Source organism: Brachyhypopomus gauderio, unplaced genomic scaffold (genome assembly GCF_052324685.1).
Source record: "Brachyhypopomus gauderio isolate BG-103 unplaced genomic scaffold, BGAUD_0.2 sc43, whole genome shotgun sequence".
Classification (NCBI taxonomy): domain Eukaryota; kingdom Metazoa; phylum Chordata; class Actinopteri; order Gymnotiformes; family Hypopomidae; genus Brachyhypopomus; species Brachyhypopomus gauderio.
The window spans coordinates 85,572-105,000 of NW_027506869.1; the positions used below are offsets into that span (position 1 = coordinate 85,572).

The window sequence follows — 19,429 nt, forward strand, 5'->3', positions numbered from 1 at the left end:
TTTGGAGGACCAAGACTCAAAAGGGAACCCATCCTCCATTGGGTGGCCCGTTAGCACCGGGTGCGCAGGATGGTTCTACAGATAATGTTTAAGATCCTTGTTCCCCGGCCAAGTAGTCACAGTCTCTTTGGTGTAGATGGTGAGCCTCAGGTAGGAGCATCAGCACGTCCTCTTGCATATAGTGTCATTAGCACACACACAGGATGTGGTAAATCTCTCTTATTATTTGAGTGTTTGGAGTTGATTTAAGTGCTTAAGCTAATATTACTGTCATTTAATTTCCCTCGCAAAAGTCCCAAAAACAAACACAAAAAGCAAGAAGAATGTTCAATATAACCCACAAGCACTTAGTGTTGTGCTGAAGTCCTCCCTGAGGCCGGTCTGCAAAACCACACCCACTCAAAGGGGGCGTCAGCTCTGGCTGGGCTGGCTGGGACTAGAAGGCTCAGGTGGTAGTGGGTTGTGACCTGCTCTCGGGCAGGTAGAGGACCATCTCTAGAGACACCAGCACATTGAATTCAAAGGCGATCAGCTCCATCCTGCTAATGTGGAAGCTCTCCTCCAGCTCCTGCAAAGAGCAGAGACAGTGAGGGGCGGAGTTAGTGAAGGACCTGGAGCGCTCATTCTGATTGGCTGAGCTTCATGGGAATTTGGAATTCAGTGAACAGAGCTCCAGAGCATGATTATACTTAGATATTATTGAAGCAATTTAACGCTTTAACATCTGTGTTATCTACCACGTTGGTGTGTGTACTCTGTGCAGGAATAAAATGAAACTAAATGATTATGATATTGTAGTGAACTTGCAGTGACTCAAATCAATGGTTATTGTGGGGCTCGTAAAAGCTACCTTACAGAAAAGGCTGTTTAATACACGTCATTAAAAATAACAGTTGCATTCCTGCAGACATCACATTCTTGACATTCAATAGACTCAAAATGCTATCTTGTATAGCTACAATACAATGCTACACATTAACTACAATGTCCTGTTCAAACTCTTGAACAATGTCATGTTCAAGCTCCTCTTGATTACAACAGTAGTTCATCTCCTTACACACTGGCTCTTCCCTTAACATCCATAGCACATAATGATGTGCTTTCCTGTGTGATACTAATGTCATTCATTGCTGTGAACTGAATACATATACACACACATACACACACACACATTTATGTATGTATGTATTATGTAAGCATGTGTACTGATTCCTTCTCCTAGCAGGTTCCTCGTGCAGCTCTTTGATTGGTCCTTTCTGTCTGGTCTGCACTCACGTCCATCAGCTGTTTGTCCTCTTGTTTCTGCAGGTCGCTGTTGCTCTTGGTGGCCAGCAGGGGGCAGGCGGCGCCACCAGCTTGTGGTTGGCCTTGATCAGACGGCCTGCAACACAACCTCACAGGACTGAAATATCTGGTTAACTCTAATTTTTGTGACTTAACTGGATGTGTAGGCTATTCTATATGAAGCACATATCTCTACATTCAACAAAGGTTATTTTAAGGGGAGTATGATTTTGGTGAGGCCAATACAGATAAGTCACAAAAAAAACAAAAAAACAAAACAGACATTTCAATCCTGTGAGGTAGTGACTATAACTTAGTTCATTGAGCACTTTAGTTTTGGCCTTACTAGATATTTAGACATAACACTGCTTTAACTAGTGCTTTGTTTTGATAGTTTGACAACAGGCATGCCACTGTAAATAACTGGTTAATATTTACTGTGTGAGAAAGGGAAATTATGCCATCAAACAACTTGTTTTGTTTGATTCTCCTTATTACACGTTCAGGATTATATACAGATATACATGTCTCAGGATTATGTATAACTTGAGCATTATTTTAATGTCAGTGATAGCCTATCCATGTTCTGTATGCAAAATCTATTGTCATAAAATAAGCAAACGGGTCCAGGTTCCATTCTTGGGGTTCTTATGCCATGCACATTTTTTTTCCTCCATTTTAAAACACTTTTTTTACTCAGCCCCACCCACAATGATCTTAGTTTGCTAAATAGGTCAATCAGGTTTTAGAAAAGGTAAAACACAACGTGTGATATAGGATCCGCAGGACTGGTATACGGAACCCCTGAATTAAGCAAAGTCATTACTAATTTTGCTTACCGTCTTACAGATTGGACTTTCTGATTCATCTCCTGTTGTGCTGAGACACACATGCTGTTCACGTGTCGCAGACACTGCCCTATGCAACCGTATAGTGGCTTTGCTTTTTCAAACTGCACATTTTTCTCAGTGTGCCAGTTGTTCCCCCTGTGCACAGCTGTACTGAAACTGAACAGCGCTGGCACAAAACTTGGACAATCGTAAGTTTATAATAATCACACTAGATGAATGATCTAATTTAATGCACTTCTTCTTTCGGCTATTCCCTTTCAGGGGTCACCACAGCGGATCAAACTCCTCCATCTGGCCCTGTCCTGAGTGTCCTCCACTGATACACCAGCCACTCTCATATCCTCTACCACTGCATCCATAAACCTCCTTGCTCACCTGAGGCACTTCCTGATTCACAACCTCTACCTCTTCTAACCTTCTTTCCCTTTCATTCTCTTGATTCATCAGCTCCTCAAAATACTCCTTCCACCTTCCCAAGACACTCTCCTCACCAGACAACACATTTCCATCTTTATCCTTTATCATCCTAACCTGCTGCACATCCTGCCCATCACAGTTTCTCTGTCTGGCCAATCTGTACAGATCCTTTTCCCCTTCCTTAGTGTCCAACTTCTCATACAGCTTGCTATATGCCTTCTCTTTAGCTTCTGCCACTGCTCTCTTTGCCTTGCGACACATCTCCTTGTACCTCTGTCTACTTTCTTCATCTCGCTGAAAATCCCAATTCTTTTTAGCCAACCGCTTTCCTCTCAAACTTTCCTGAACGTCCTCATTCCACCACCACAACTCCTTGTCTATCTTACTCTGTCCTGAGGTCAAGTACCTTCCTAGCCACATCCCTCACTGCATTTGAAGTCTCATCCCAGGTATCCAGAACACCACCATCATTACCCAGTACCTGCCTCACCTCATCCCTGAATTTTACACCACAGTCCTCATCCTTTAACTTCCACCACCTGATCTTAGGTTCCGCTCTCACTCTCTTCCTCTTCTTCACCTCCAACATCATCCTACATATCACCATCCTATGCTGTTTAGCTACGCTCTCCCCAGGTAACACCTTGCTATCACTAACCTCTTTCAGGTTTCGTCTCCCACAGAGGATCTAGTCGACCTGTGTGCATCGTCCACCACTCTTATATGTTACCCTGTGATCTTCCTTTATCTTAAAGTAAGTGTTAACTACAGCCATCCTTTTAGCAAAATCTACCACCATCTGTCCTTCTGTATTCCTTTCATTAACACCATATCTACCCAACACCTCCTCATCACCACTGTTCCCTCCACCAACATGTCCATTTAAATCTGCTCCAATAACCACTCTCTCTTCTTTAGGAACCTGCAAAACAACTTCATCTGACTCTCTCCAGAATTCTTTTTTCTCCTCCACATCACAACCTACCTGAGGAGCATAAGTACTGATGACATTCATCATCACCCCATCAATCTCCAACTTTACACAGATCACCCTGTCACTTACTCACTTTACCTCCACTACACTCTTACTAAATTCATCCTTCAGGATTACCCCTACTCCATTTCTCTTCCTGTCTACACCATGATAGAAGAGTTTGAAGCCACCACCAATTCTCCTGGCCTTGCTCCCCTTCCACATGGTCTCCTGTACACACAGTATATCTATCTTCCTCCTGTCCATCGCATCAGCTAGCTCTCTCCCTTTACCTGTCATAGAGCCCACATTCAACGTACCAACTCTAACCTCCACCCTCCTGCTCTGCCTCCTCTCCTTCATCTTCAGAACCCTCTTCCCCCCTCTCCTCCTCCTCCTCCTCCCAACAGTAGTCCAATTTCCGCTAATGCCCTGTTGGACAACAGCACCAGTGGTGGTCGTTGTTAACCCGGGAATCGACCGATCCGGTATGGAATTTCTGTTTTTAATCCGCATCATTTGATTTAGCGCAGTTTTTACACCGGATGCCCTTCCTGACGCAACCCTCCCTATTTATCCGGGCTTGGGACCGACACTAAAATACACTGGTGTGTGCACCCTAGTGGCTAGGTTATCTAATTTAATGCACTGCCTGAATTAAATTACAGCAACTTTTGTCCATATTATTAGGGTGTAAAGCCAGGAGCAATCAACAACATGGTGATCACAAAGCCTGTGCCAAATGGAACATCTCAAGGTGGAGTTAGGTATGGTGCTTAATTACTTCTAATTAGACATGCAATTGTGCAGTTTAGCTGCTCTATCACAAATGTATAGTTACAATTAACTTTAATTTAAATATTCTAATTTAATATTAAACTAGATGCTTATAGTTTGGGGTATTGTCTGTACTTGAATTTGTAGGAGTGGACTCTACAGGGGCATGGTGACCACTATAGGCATGGCATCCCACAAGCCAGCTGTGCAGTGTGCATTTGGTATGGTGCAGGAAGGCAGTGGTCTGTCATATCAGCAGCCTGTGTTACCATCACGACACATCACTCTCCACCCTGATGTGCCATCAACCCCACTTCTTCCTCTAAAAGACCACCACCTTGATGCACCCACCTGTGCTTTTGTGTGCACTGAACAGGAACTCTTTCACCTGAAGTCTTTGGAGGTGTCACTTGATATGGCTCACAGAATTGAGATGTCAACTCTGGCACAAGCCTAGAGTAACAGCGTGATGTGTTCGTGAGGTGTGCCATGTCAGAGGGCATAGCTCTGCAGAGTCCCTTGCTGAACGCATCATCAGAGGTACCAGACGGACGGCTGAAATGAAGAGAGGTCTAGAGATGGAGTCCGGAGCAGCATCTGAGTATTGCAGGATACTCAGTGTAAATCACACACCATGTGGCCTCATCATCCACCCAGATGCTCCCTGGCTTGGTGCAGCCCCTGATGGTGTCGTATTTGACCCCACTGAATACCCCCAGTTTGGCTTGGTCGAGATTAAATGCCCTAATGTGAAGAATTACATTGACTGTAAGTATCTGTATATGGAGTACGGATGTTCAAAACTAAAAAAGACATGCGTATTACTGGCAGATTCAAATGTCAGTTACTAATCAGCGGGCTTCACTGGTGTGATTTTGTGGTGTGGGCTAAAGAGGATTTTTTTGTGGAGCTGGTTTATATGGATGCAGATGTACAGAGACAAATTCGTGAGAAGACAGATTTATTTTACTTCTACACATATATGACAAAATATCTGTCATTGAAATGTTAACATGTTCTATACAGAATCTTTTTTAAATCATATGTTCACTTATTTAACAATATTTGTGCTTTTCTTAAACAGCACATTGTTTTTGATGTAAAGAACCTGGAAATATGTTTATGAAAAAATATTTACAGTTACAAATTTAAATGTTACAAATTATTCATATGTAATTAATTATTGTTTGATTAATAAAAATAAGAGCTTTATTTTAACCCATGACTTAACTAGTGCTTTGTTTTGATAGTTTGACAACAGGCATGCCACTGTAAATAACTGGTTAATGTTTACTGTGTGAGAAAGGGAAATTATGCCATCAAACAACTTGTTTTGTTTGATTCTCCTTATTACACGTTCTACGCGTACACTAAGACGGGCTATGGATTGTGTTTCAGATACCTGGTATGCAGGCATCTGACTTTGCTTTAACAAAAATGGTGGGCAGTAGACTTTGCACTTAACACAATCAGTAATTAGGAAGCCCTTGCCAACCATCACTGCCATTTCTTCTGTGAGCAACTTGGCCAATCCTGACTGTTTGAATAACTCTTTGTCACATCCAGCAGCTACAGCACTCTCTACAGCTCAAAACCATGGACATGGAGGTTATACACACACACACACACACACACACACACACACACACACACACACACACACACACACACACACACACTCACACACACACACACACTGTATGTGTGTGTGTGTGTGAGTGTGTGTGTATAACCTCCACGTTCGTGGTTTTGAGCTGTAGAGAGTGCTGTAGCTGCTGGATGATGGAGTCTTTTTCGTTCAGCGCCCCCTGCAGGCTGGCCTCACTCTTCTGACTGGAGCGCTGCACAGTCTTCACTGTGTTCACCAGCTGCTGCAGCTCCACGTCCTTCTCCTTCAACAGCGTGTCAAAGCTCTGGACACACACACACACACACACACACACACACGCACACGCACGTACACACACACACGCACACACAGTTAAAAAGGTAAAAATACTCCATATTCTCAGTGTATTTCTTTTTTGCTGGAGATATGCACATGTATAAAAAACATTCACAAATGTATATACACAGCATGCATACACGCACACACCTTCAGCTGGTTCTCCCTCCTCAGTGCACTGTTAAGAGCCTGTGTTTTCTGAGCTAGCTCCTTCTTCAGTAGGACTGTGGCCTTAATACTGACTGGGGGAGAATTCACCTCACTGTTCCGCCGTGATATTTGAGCTAGATATATATATATACACACACACACGATTATGCTATCTATTAAATTATTACATGCTACAGATTTTTTAAACCGCTCCAGCACCTGAGTGGGCAGAGCCTCTGACACCTTTAACTGAGCCACTGGCCCGCCTCTCTCCTGGACCTGTGTGCAACAACGATCCTTCTGCTCACGTGGTCAGATTTCGGTGTAACACCGGCAAACATGAGTGGAGACGTGCTCATGTGCTGCACGGCACACCAGATAGCACTGGGCACAGAGGGTCGTGTTGTACTTTGCATCGACTGCGATGTTAAAAAAGAGAGAGAGAGAGAAAGAAAGAGAGATCATATTACACCTGCACTCCACTCACTGCACTGGTTACCTGTCAGCTTTAGAATAGATTTTAAAGTTCTAGTCATGGTTTTTAAATGTCTTCATGGTCTTGCTCCTCTTTACCTCAGTGAAATGATGGTTAGATATGTTCCAGTCAGGTCTCCAAACAGTAATCTACTGGTGATTCCTAAAAGCCGATTTCTTTAGGCCTAGTGAGTGACACTAACTCATTTACTGCCTCACCAGATTGACAGACTCAAAGTGTGAGTCTTCATCATCATAGATGTCCTCTTGTTGTTCTTCTTCTTCTTCAAAGTCTTTTTCACGCAGAGAACGCCTGCAAACACAAACCCACACACAGAAAGCTCAGAAGGTGTAAACCTCCATAAGCTTCCACATTCCTTCTGTATTTAACAGAGTTGTGACTTTACTGCCAAATTAAGTCCTCAGACATCAGCAATTTCTACACACACACACACACACACACGCGCGCCCACATACACCCAGGATTCTAAAGGGTCTCAAGATTCTCCGAAGTTCACCAGGGGAGTAACACTGCAGTCGGGGCCTACAATATCAGTATCATCATTAGGGATTTGGACCCATAGTATTGTTAACCTTGTAAATCCTGTAAAGCGCTTTGTGACAACATGTGTTGTGAAAAGCGCTATACAAATATATTTGATTTGATGATACCAGGTCACGTCCACCTGAACCAATCACCACCAACACTACTTTGCAGTCACTGTGAAGCATTGCCTACATTTCCCTGTTTGCATGCTAAGCTGTTCCTATCGTTTACTCTCGTGTTACTCAAGAACTGCAGAATATGTGATCTGCTGTCTGCCGTCTCACCTGCTACCACAACCACTTCTACCCCTTCCAAGTCTCATGGAGGGATGAGTTCCCCTCTACACTTCGCCACAATTATTTTAAATAAAATACACACTGGCTATACTGAAGTTCACCTCTGACCACATGACTTCGCAGTATTAAAGCAGTATTATGTCTAAATATCTACTAAGGACAAAACTAAAGTGCTCAATGAACTAAGTTATAGTCACTACCTCACAGGATTGAAATGTCTGTTTTGTTTTGTTTTTTTTTTGTGACTTATCTGTATTGGCCTCACCAAAATCATACTCCCCTTAAAATAACCCTTGTTGAATGTAGAGATATGTGCTTCATATAGAATAGCCTACACATCCAGTTAAGTCACAAAAATTAGAGTTAACCAGAGATTTCAGTCCTGTGAGGTTGTGTTGCAGGCCGTCTGATCAAGGCCAACCACAAGCTGGTGGCGCCGCCTGCCCCCTGCTGGCCACCAAGAGCAACAGCGACCTGCAGAAACAAGAGGACAAACAGCTGATGGACGTGAGTGCAGACCAGACAGAAAGGACCAATCAAAGAGCTGCACGAGGAACCTGCTAGGAGAAGGAATCAGTACACATGCTTACATAATACATACATACATAAATGTGTGTGTGTGTGTGTGTGTGTGTGTGTGTGTGTGTGTGTGTGTATTCAGTTCACAGCAATGAATGACATTAGTATCACACAGGAAAGCACATCATTATGTGCTATGGATGTTAAGGGAAGAGCCAGTGTGTAAGGAGATGAACTACTGTTGTAATCAAGAGGAGCTTGAACATGACATTGTAGTTAATGTGTAGCATTGTATTGTAGCTATACAAGATAGCATTTTGAGTCTATTGAATGTCAAGAATGTGATGTCTGCAGGAATGCAACTGTTATTTTTAATGACGTGTATTAAACAGCCTTTTCTGTAAGGTTGCTTTTACGAGCCCCACAATAACCATTGATTTGAGTCACTTCAAGTTCACTACAATATCATAATCATTTAGTTTCATTTTATTCCTGCACAGAGTACACACACCAACGTGCTAGATATTATCTGTAGAACCTGTAGAACCATCCTGCGCACCCGGTGCTAACGGGCCACCCAATGGAGGATGGGTTCCCTTTTGAGTCTTGGTCCTCCAAAGGTTTCTTCCTAATCCCCACCACCATAGGGAGTTTTTCCTTGCCACTGTCGCCTTGGCTTGCTCATTAGGGATCTGGACCCATACGATTGTAAAGCTGCTTTGTGACACGTGTTGTGAAAGCTATATAAATAAATTTGACTTTGACTATACAACAAAAATAACTTCTATGTTTAATTTACAGTAGAACTATAATCCACACACTTCTTTGAATGTGTTTTAGGCACACTGAAACAGCATATATAATTTACTATAGCTATAAATTATTATACATCTAAGCATTCCTGCTTTTAACCTAGTAATGGTGATTATGTGTATAATTTTATGTAATGTATGATTTTTTTAAAAATAGTTTGTCACTTGTACTACATCACTGTCCCACTAGTGAGCAGTATTTGACAGTGAGCTGTGTTGAAACCAGAGACCGTATATTATGTCTCAGAGGGCCTAAAATATTCTTAAAACATAAATATATATAATATAATTTATCCAAATTTATTTTATCTACTTACAGTTTGACAATCAACATCTAAACAATTACAAAAATATAAGCAAATAAATTATTCAACCGTGTCTATTCAATCTGTGTTGGAAGGTGAGGGGTTAAGTGGTAGCCTGTGAGCCTGTCTCCCCCCCTATCAGGACTGTGATGCCCGCTGTCCGTTTACAGAGGGCCTGGCAGTTATAATGGCCTATGTGCACGCTGTTAAGTGACGTAATTTCCGCTAAAAGGTTAGGCTGGTTGTTGACATCTGGTAGCCATTGAAAGCGTACACTGTGCTAGCTATTCACCTCACCAGTCTTGTAACGAGCATATTTACCGTTATTTACTTGGAGTATGGGAAAGAACAGAGCGTCCACCCAACACTGATCTAACAGAGATGCAGACTGACCATGATGATGATGACCCCTTACCGTGTCATGAACATGACTACTGCGTCAGTAATGAGCCTGCTGTGCTTGATCTCTCCCTCAATGAAAATGAAGAGCTACGCGAGGAGATATCAAGGCTCCGAAAACAAATCGAAGACTTAACTGTCAGCAAGTTCTGATTGGAGCGGTTTTCTGACTCTGATGACGACATACGATTCTTTACCAGGGAAATAAAAAATATGGCAAGACACAGTATACGGATGGGCCTTCTCTGGTGTCTGAAATACATTGTGAATGAATTTGCCATTATATAACTTTATATATAACTTTTATATTCCACATATTTGCAAGCCATGCCCACCTGATGGGCTTTTGGAAGCAAATAGAGCCAGCCACCCACAACATCATACGGGTTACAAGAGCATGGACTGTTGAGAAGACTGATCAGGTCCCTCACTCTGCCAGTGCAACGGTAAATGTTTTCGTGTTGTCCATACAAAGCATGTTATGTCATCATTTTCAAATTAATCTTTACATCAAAAGAAGTTTTGATAGTCATAATGTAATATGACAATAGGATAATGTATTTTTTTTCCCAGGTTCTTCAACCAATTGATGAGTTTTTTCTCTTCATGAACTACCTGTCATTGGGACTGATGCAAAAGGATTTGGCCCACAGATTTAGAATACATCGGTCAACTGTTAGTCGTATTATTAACACCTGGGCCAACTTCCTTTATACTGTATTGGGAGCCGTTTCTATTTGGTTAGATGTGGACACTGTGAAAACTCACCTCCCAGATGTGTTTCAGGACTACGCTGACACTCAAATAATTTTAGATTGCACAGAACTGAGATGTCAAACTCCAAATTCCCTTCTCCTCCAGAGTGAAGTGTTTTCCACTTATAAATCACACTGTACATTCAAAGGGTTGATTGGGATAGCCCCTCATGGCGCAGTGACCTTTGTGTCTTCTCTTTATCAAGGTGCTATCAGTGATAAAGAGATCTTAAAGCAGTCTGGCATTGTGGCCCTCCTTGACCCATCTATGGCCATCATGGTGGACTAGCTAGCAGGTTTCCTTGTTGAAGACTGCGTTCCATGCAAAGTCCACATACCCACGTTTCTGTCAAAGAGAGCTCAACTGTCTAGGTCAGAGATCAGAACGTCACAGTCCATTGCAAGACTGAGAGTCCATGTTGAGCGTGTGATTCGCAGAGACAAAGAACATAAAATATTCAGCACAGTGATCCCCCTTTCAATCACAGGGAGCATAAACCAAATTTTTACTGTTGCCTGTCTTTTGGTGAATTATCAAAATGGCCCCTTGGTAAAAGCCTGGGCAAACAATGGCTAATCTCAATCCAGAATTAGACAGATGATGTAATGTGAATTACGGTGATTTATTTATTTATTTTTTTCTCTAACCTTAAAATGATCCCTTTAAGGTCAGGGGTCGGCAACCCGCGGCTCTGGAGCCGCATGCAGCTCTTTGATGCCTCTGATGCGGCTCAGCTTTTGAATAGAATTAATGAGTATTTAATTAACGTATATTATTTTTGAGACTTAAAAAAATGTTCGGGTGGAATTTCACAAATGTCCGGTATTTAGTTTCGGTTCGCTTGAGTGACATGTCATCGTCACTGAAATAAATTTCCAATTATTTTGCTTTTGTGGCTCCGAGTCAAAAAGGTTGCCGACCCCTGCTTTAGGTCATGCTAGTCTGTAAATATTGGCTGCAATGTTAAGGTACAGTGCAATATGATTAATTGTATAAAATGCTTTCACTTTTATATGTAAAATTGACACAACACAATACAACATTATATATTTCTTAACTTTTACTGTATTTGTAAAAAATGAAATTAATACAATAGTAATACAATTGACAGAATAAATTGAAATTGTTTTAATTGTTCATGACTTCATGTCTTCATTATGATTTTCTATTGCTTGGGCATAGAGAAGTATTTTGGCATGTAAGTGTTAAAGAAAAACATGTCACACCTCCTTTTCACCTCTTCTAATACACTGCTATCTCTGTAAACTCGCTGCACAAAGATATCATCATAGGCACAGATAACTAAATCACACCACTGCATACCAGTAATCAATAACTGGCCCTGAATTTGCCAATAATAACAATGGCTCTCCTTCAATTTGTGTAGGCCTTGTGCCACTTTGAGGAATTTGCAGTCTACATAGCTTTGTGTATTTGGGCACTTAATTTCAACAAGCCCAAATGATGGACGCTCAAGTGGATCATATACAAGTCCATCAGGTGATGCACCCAGCCAAGATGCATCTGGATGAATCACTAGCCCACACTTGGTCAAGTTCAAGTTTTTCAGAACTGCATAGTCCTTTAAGGCCCCTGTTTCCATTTCAAGTCCCCTTTTCATGTGTGCTGTTTGTCGTGTCCCTCGGATTATCCTTTCTGCCAGGCTTTCTGCAGCACCTGGACCTCTAACGTGGCTCACCTCTCTGAAATGCGACGCAGTCACTCTTTCTCTCCTAAGTGAATGCCACTCAGGTGTAGCACTTTGGGATCTTGTTGCCTCCTCAATAAGGTGTGACTGTGACAAGGTCACAGAAAGTGAGCTTAGGTGTAGCTGTTCTTGGTGTGTTGGCACAAATTAATATTCAGGTGGGCTTAGATGGTAACATTCTAGTGGCAGACTCGGGAATGGGGGTGCATCCTCATGTATGACAACACTGTCAGATGGAGGTGGTGGTTGTTGATAGGACAGTACACTGCCAACTTGTACCTTCCCAAAGATGGAGTCCACAAGTGGCTTGTCAGGCGAGATGTTCATTGTGCAGATGAGTGGAAGAGAATCTGCTTTCATTCCAGCGTAGACTGGTCCAGGATTGAGGGTGGCCGGGTGTGGGAGGTCACCGCAGTAGCCCTTGAAAAGTGTACTTCTGAAATAAAAGAAGAGTGAATAACATTTATTTTTACACATTGTAATCTGTTCACCAGCACAACTGATTGTGAATCACATATCACATGTCATCTGAAGTACAACGAGGCTAAATTAAATTTTGAAGAGAACAGGGTCTTATCAGATGATCAAAAGCATTTATTTTTTTACCACACACTGTAATCTGCCTATTAAATTTGGTACTACATACCTAACTCCACTGGCTGTAGTAGCACCTGGTTTTGGCTTTAGGACAACCATGGCATCCATGGGTCCAGGCTTCACCCCCTAATAATTTAAAATATGGTGTTAGTAAAGTGACTGTGATACATTAACTAACATTAAATAATAAAATAAGACAAACCATTGTTGGTGGTTTATGCCACTTCTGTTCTGTCTGTGTGCATGAAAGGACAGGAGGGACGACAGACATGCCAGATTCAGAATAATGAGCAGTCTGGAAAAGCAATGCAACCAGCAACACAAGAGCAGTTGCTGTTAATGAGCACAACTGGCATTGAATCACGTAATGTCATCTGAAATACACAAGAGGCAAAATTTAATATCTTGAAAGGAAGACTTCAGCAATGTCAATAGGCGCAATATCTGTCCCATCATGTTGTTAGTGGTGAATGTCACTTGTCTATTGTCTCATGTAACGTTTGTGCTGTTTTGCATCACTCTTAAAACACTTGGCTATACTGTCTTTCTATTCTACAGTGTTGTGCATGGTTCGATCAACTATAAATTAAATATATTTTAGATGTAAACTTCATTTTCACTCCAGATGAAATGCTTACACATAGGAGTGAAACAGGCCTACTTATATTTATATTATTTTGTTGTTTCCACCACCTACAACAGAACAGGTTTTACTTCAACTGCTTCTTGAAGAGTGTTATCAGAATATGTTAATAGGTGTAAGTGTTGAAGCCACATGTTAATAAAGAAGTTAAGATGAAAGATTTGAAAGTCAGATTGACAGATTTTAGAAAATGCAGTTTGAAGAATAGCTGAGGTGGACTATATTCTGCTTTTGAGTCATAGAGGTAGATAACAATAGCTCGAACTGTAAAATAAACTCCCATTTGTTTACTATAGGCAAAATAGACTGCTAATGATTCCCACTCAGCTACTCTGCATTTGGCTACCATTGTAAGCTTTAAAAACCAATGCCTATGGTTATCACAGCTTACGTGAAGTAAGAGCAAGGATAAAAGATTGAACTTGTGTTGAACTAACTTTTGAACTTGTTCAACAGAACTTTGAACGTGACACTGAACAGAACTCGTGTCATTTTAACCAGTCCTACTCTCAGCTGGTGTGGCGTATCTGTTTTCTTCATAGATCTGTAGCAGTGAGCCCTCACTGTTATTTCGTTAGCCTTACTTTTGCCTGATACTTCCATCAGAAATACAAACATGTTTTAAAAGGCATTTCTAGTACTAGGACAGGTTGGTTCGTTACTAAAAACAACATCACTTCATTAGACTGCCACCTCAGGCTAGCTAGCTAACTAGCGTCAGCCACTTACCTTCAAAATTGCAGAGGTAGGATGAAACGTAGAACTTGAAACCCTTTTCAAGTTTACTCTGTTTTTACAAGTTGTTTCTCCGCCAGTTGAGTATGATGAGGCTCAACTGATGAGGCTCAGGGATTCCGTGTCATACAGCGACGTGCTCAGGGTCCTAGTGCCTGTAGAATTAGTGGCCAGATTTACGGAATTTAAAAACCAGGACATTTCCACAGTTTTAAAAAATATCCCGGGACGCCCGGGACAGGACGTGAAATATGGACATGTCCCGGGAAATACGGACGTTTGGTCACCCTAACTAAACGTTATTTTTGGTGGCCAGACGTAAGATAACAATCGGAAGTATTAACTATCTTGTATAATGTATCTAAGTTGGCCACTGACGCTACATAGCTACCCTAACTAGTAGCTATAATGTAACTAGTAGCTATAATTGGGCGAATTGGGGAGGTTATAGATAGCTGCTTGAATGTCCTGTGGCTAAATAGATAATCCGACGTTAAAGTATTATTTAGCTTTGCCTATCTGACCTTTAAAAGTTTGAACGTGGAGTGTTTAATAAGGTGTCGGGTAATGTCATATACGTGCTGCTGGTCGTGATATCTGTTGTCATTTAGAGTAACACAAGCGGGTCCTTCAGTGTCCTGAGCGCTCCTAGCACCACCGTAAATATAGCCGCACACGCAAAACTATCACTTTTGGAGTTAAGAGTTTAATAATAATGTTAAAGGATGCATCTATCTAAAGATGGAATCAGCATACAGTATATTACAATATATCAGCATACAGTATATGACTCTAAATTACAATCATTTGTTACGTATGAGGAGGGAATAGATTAGTTCTATTACGCAATTCCTTCGATTTTGGTGAGCGAGTATTTGCGGCGCAACGAGTTTAGTGTGGAGGACGTGACAGGTACTGCTGATTCTCTCTCTCTCTCTCTCTCTCTCACACACACACACACACACACACACAAAGCATTTATTAGTTATTCATGCACCTCTGTCTGCCTCGAGTATAGTATCCCCTACAACACTAAGAACATAAGAAGGAACAGACTGTTTTCTCTCTCTCTCTCTCTCTCTCTCTCTCTCTCTCTCTCTCTCTCTCTCTCTCTCTCTCTCTCTCTCTCTCTCTCTCTCTCTCTCTCTCTCTGTGAGTGTTCGAGTATTAGCCTGTAAGCCCATTATTAGAGCTATTTTATTTGGTGAATGAAAGTATTTATATGTGCTTTTTATACACAGTAGCTCCATGTAGAGGTGTGTGTGTGTGTGTCACTCTCAGTTCAGTTCAGATGAAATATACCCAAATAAGGTTACATCTGCTTTGCCAGAACCGTGTTACAGCACTGGACAATAATGAATAACTGGATTCTTAGACAATGTAACATTATGGAGTCCCAGAACGGGATTCGTTCGTGGTGGATGTTTAGGCTGTCTGACGTGATGGTGCGGTCTTCTGCTCCGCCGCTCTTTATAGATGATCTGTGATGTAGAGCGCGAAACCTAAGATCTGCATGCACAGGCCTTTGAGGATAACTTGACCACAAGTGTTTGTCTTTTGTGGGAAGTGTGTGTTTTGTCTTTGTGAAAAGTTCTTTTCATGAACAAGCGGTTGTCATAAAAACAAACAAAAAAACAAACATGCATGTTTGTCTTTATCTTTCTGATATTTTCTCTCCCATAACTCCTCCCCTCGTCTCTTTGTTTATTTCTGTTCCTCCTCATCTCTGTCCATTTATGTGATGTTTGTGTGTGTGTGTGTGTTTGTGTAGAACATTGAGTTAAAAGTGGAGGTGGAGTCCATGAATAGAGAGCTCGCAGAGAAACGGGACCTACTGGTGTCTGCATCGTAAGCCCCGCCCACTGCACATGTCAATTCATGGAAACTAGATGTGCCACTCATTGATTTGAATTTTAAAATAAAGAAATTGCTCATTTATGCTTCTATATGTTTAAAATGGTGTGTGTGCGTGTGTGTGTGTGTGTGTGTGTGTGTGTGTGTGTGTGTGTGTGTGTGTAGGAAAGCCCTGAGGTGAGTCCTGAGGGTCTGTGTCACCAGGGGGGCGCAGTGTCGTCCACAGGACCACGTCCACACGTCTTTATCTCTTCTGAATATGCTGTTTGAATGTTCCAAGTTGTTGTTGTTGTTGTTGTTGTGATTCATCTAGTGATGTGATTTTCATCTCTTCAGTTATTTGAATCTAATTCTGCCTCCCAACATGATGCTAACTTTTCCCACCTTCTTTCACAGAGTGATTGAGCGTCTCCAGGAGTCTATCAAAAACCAGGACGCTCTGATTGGAGAGCTGCAGAAGAAGTGCCCAGAGCAGCCAGTCACAGAGCAGATGGCACAGCTCAGCGTTCTGATTGGGCAAAAGGACAAGGAGCTACAGGTCATTTTGTTGCTGTGGCTGGTTAGATGTGAATCATGTTTTAAAGCCTCTCTTTTTGCCTTCATGAGTGTATCATCAGTGTATCCAGCGTACAGCCACCACACCACAACCACACCCCCACCCACACCCCACCTCTAGCATCACTCCTTCCATAGTCAGCCTGCCTTCCTAGCGTTTTATGGTAAATTAAATACTAACGCCACATTCTTTTGGTTTACGCAGGCTCTGAAAAATGAGTTGGACCAGGAGAGACAGAAAACGGAGAAAGAAAACCAGGTGTGTGTGTGTGTGTTTCCTTATATGCACCTACTCATGCTTACAATCATACCGGGGTGATCCACAGGCACCAGGCAGACTACAGCTTCCTTAATGATCTACTGAATTACGTCATGGGCATGTGTGTCTAATTCCCCATGGAAATTAAAGAGATGTTAGACCCCACCCAAACACACCTACAAAACACACACACACACACACACACACACACACACACACACACACACACACACCCACACACACACACACACACACACACACACACACACACACACACACACACACACACACACACACACACACACACACACACACACACACACACACACACACACACACACACACACACTCCTCCTGCCTGATCTGGGGGGCAGAGCCCTGCTCCTCTTGCATGGTCTGTTTGTTCATAACTTGTTTTGGATGGTGATAACGTAACCAAAATATAACGTTGTAGTGTTCATATGGTTACGATGCTGCATTGTTGCTAAGTGCCAGCTGCCCCACGGAGGGCTGTTTCTTGTGTTTGCCCCTGACTGGTAGTTTAATTTAGATCAAACAATTGAAATGGTATATATATACACACCATACAGTGAGTTTTCTAAACATAAAAATTATGACAAATATTACCAAAACACACCAAACACCCCAACATCACGTATGACTCCACAGAATTATTCTCTAATATAAACCACCAGTGTGAGATTCAAACTCGGAGGAAGAAGGACCCGCTGGGCATGATGGGAAAGCCCCACCTCCTCCTGACTTGCTATTGGCTGTGAGCTGGCTGGATTCGGTGTAAAACCGTACACATCTGTAAACGTGCCTGGTCATAATGGCTTGTAGGTTATGCTGTCGTTAGTGACAGTCATTCAGCAAAGGGCTTTCAGTTATCAAGCACTTTGTTGAAGGGCACAGTGCCAGGAACCAATCACAGTGCTGGAACCAATCATAAAAATCTTATGAAAACAGCTATCCAATCAAATGAATCCTGGTTGCTTACATTTGCTTAATCCACTAGAGGGCAAACATCTGCTTAGCAACTAGAAGTCCTCACAACATGGGTATTAATTATTATAACAAGTGTTTCAAGATCTAAAGTGTGCTTTCAGCCAACAGGGACCCCTTCTGGCGAGTGGCAGTGTTTGTTGTTAAAACAAGGAGAAAGGGTGGACCTCACAAACCTGTCCCATCTCATGGTCCTCACAGCAATGCAAAAACATGTATATATGTGGGGGGAGGTGGACAGAGGACGGAGCCTCTGAATGCCCAGAAATACTGCTGTATGACTCCTGCAGGGGTCAGATTAGGTCACGTAATGTCACATGGGGGTGTTGTCTTCCCCACCTGAATGGGTATTTTTTGACTGTGTGTGTGTGTGTGTGTGTGTGTTCAGGCATGCTCACTGAAGCAGGAGGAGTTGAACAGGCTGCAGCAGACTGCCAAGCAGCTGAGCGAAGACCTTCAATCCACCAAGAACAGCAGCCAAACACTTAAACACAGACTGGAGGAGATGGACCGTGAGAACAAGGTACACGCACACACAGACTAACTAAAGGTTAGAAAAGCAGGCTCTGTACCGTAAGATTGTAAGTTCGATTACCTGGGCAACGCTTTGTCCTACCTCAACACTCTTATCCTTGTGTGTGTGTGTGTGTGTGTGGTCACTGCCAGGCGCTCTCGGCTGAGCTGGAGCAGAGGAATGGTGAGTTGGGTGTGGAGAGGAGGAACTCTCTGAAGAGAGACAAGATCATCCAGGGTCTGAGCCTACTGCTCAAGGAGAAGGAGAAAGAGGTAACACACAGACACACACACTCAGACACACACACATACCATTACAGGGGTTTACATGTGTACCCCAGCAGTGTCATATAGGCCACCCTTTATGTTAACACTCCCTCTCTCTCTCTCTCTCTCTCTCTCTCTCTCTCTCTCTCTCTCTCTCTCTCTCTCTCTCCTTCTCTCAGGTTGAGGAGTTGTATGGTAATTTGGAGGAGAAGGAGAAGATTCTTGCCAAGACCAGAGAAGCACTTCACAAAGCCCAGCTTCAGAAGCACCAGGCAAGTAGACCAAACGTGTGTGTGTGTGTGTGTGTGTGTGTGTGTGTTTTGTGATCAGTTGGTGAGACACACACGTTGATACATAAACTTCACAAAATATGCAATGAGGGACAAGGGAAACATAGGGACTATAAATACACGGAACTAATCCAGACACAGGTGAAGACAATGACGACATGGGCGTGGCAGACGAGGGGAAACCATGGAGACAGACACGCAGGGAACGACACAGACACGAGCAGGAACCCAAAGTGTCAGCTAGAGAGGGGGGCGTAGCCCTACGTGACAGCGTGGCACTTTGGAGAGGCCTTAGAACCAGTGTTAATTTTGACAGCAATTTTTTATTTAGTTTTAGTCTTAGTCTTTTGACTAAAATGTCATTTAGTTTTAGTCATAATTTAGTCATTGGATTTGTTTTTAGTCTTAGTCTAGTTTTAGTCAACTAATTATCATTAGAATTTAGTCGACTAATTATCAAAAGAATTTAGTTGACTAAAATATTAATGGTGTAATAGT

General features: G+C 42.3%; 2 protein-coding genes and 1 long non-coding RNA gene across 3 annotated transcripts in view; 1 reads left to right on the top strand and 2 right to left on the bottom strand.

The window, feature by feature from the left end:
* Positions 1-19,429, bottom strand: part of LOC143486040 (uncharacterized) — a 149,777-nt gene that overhangs the window by 67,881 nt on the left and 62,467 nt on the right. The window lies entirely within an intron of this gene.
* On the bottom strand, positions 11,117-14,173 carry LOC143486039 (uncharacterized). Its single transcript, XR_013123116.1, has 3 exons — positions 13,013-14,173; positions 12,860-12,936; positions 11,117-12,649 (listed from the first exon to the last, which is right to left on the bottom strand). It is a non-coding gene; the product is annotated as an uncharacterized LOC143486039 (long non-coding RNA).
* LOC143485905 (uncharacterized) overlaps positions 16,407-19,429 on the top strand; it is a 16,297-nt gene continuing 13,274 nt past the window's right edge. Inside the window, exons 1-5 of the mRNA XM_076985591.1 lie at positions 16,407-16,601; positions 16,803-16,856; positions 18,250-18,384; positions 18,528-18,647; positions 18,821-18,913. Coding sequence (XP_076841706.1) covers positions 16,407-16,601; positions 16,803-16,856; positions 18,250-18,384; positions 18,528-18,647; positions 18,821-18,913 — 597 coding nt within the window. The remainder of the gene's footprint in view (positions 16,602-16,802; positions 16,857-18,249; positions 18,385-18,527; positions 18,648-18,820; positions 18,914-19,429) is intronic.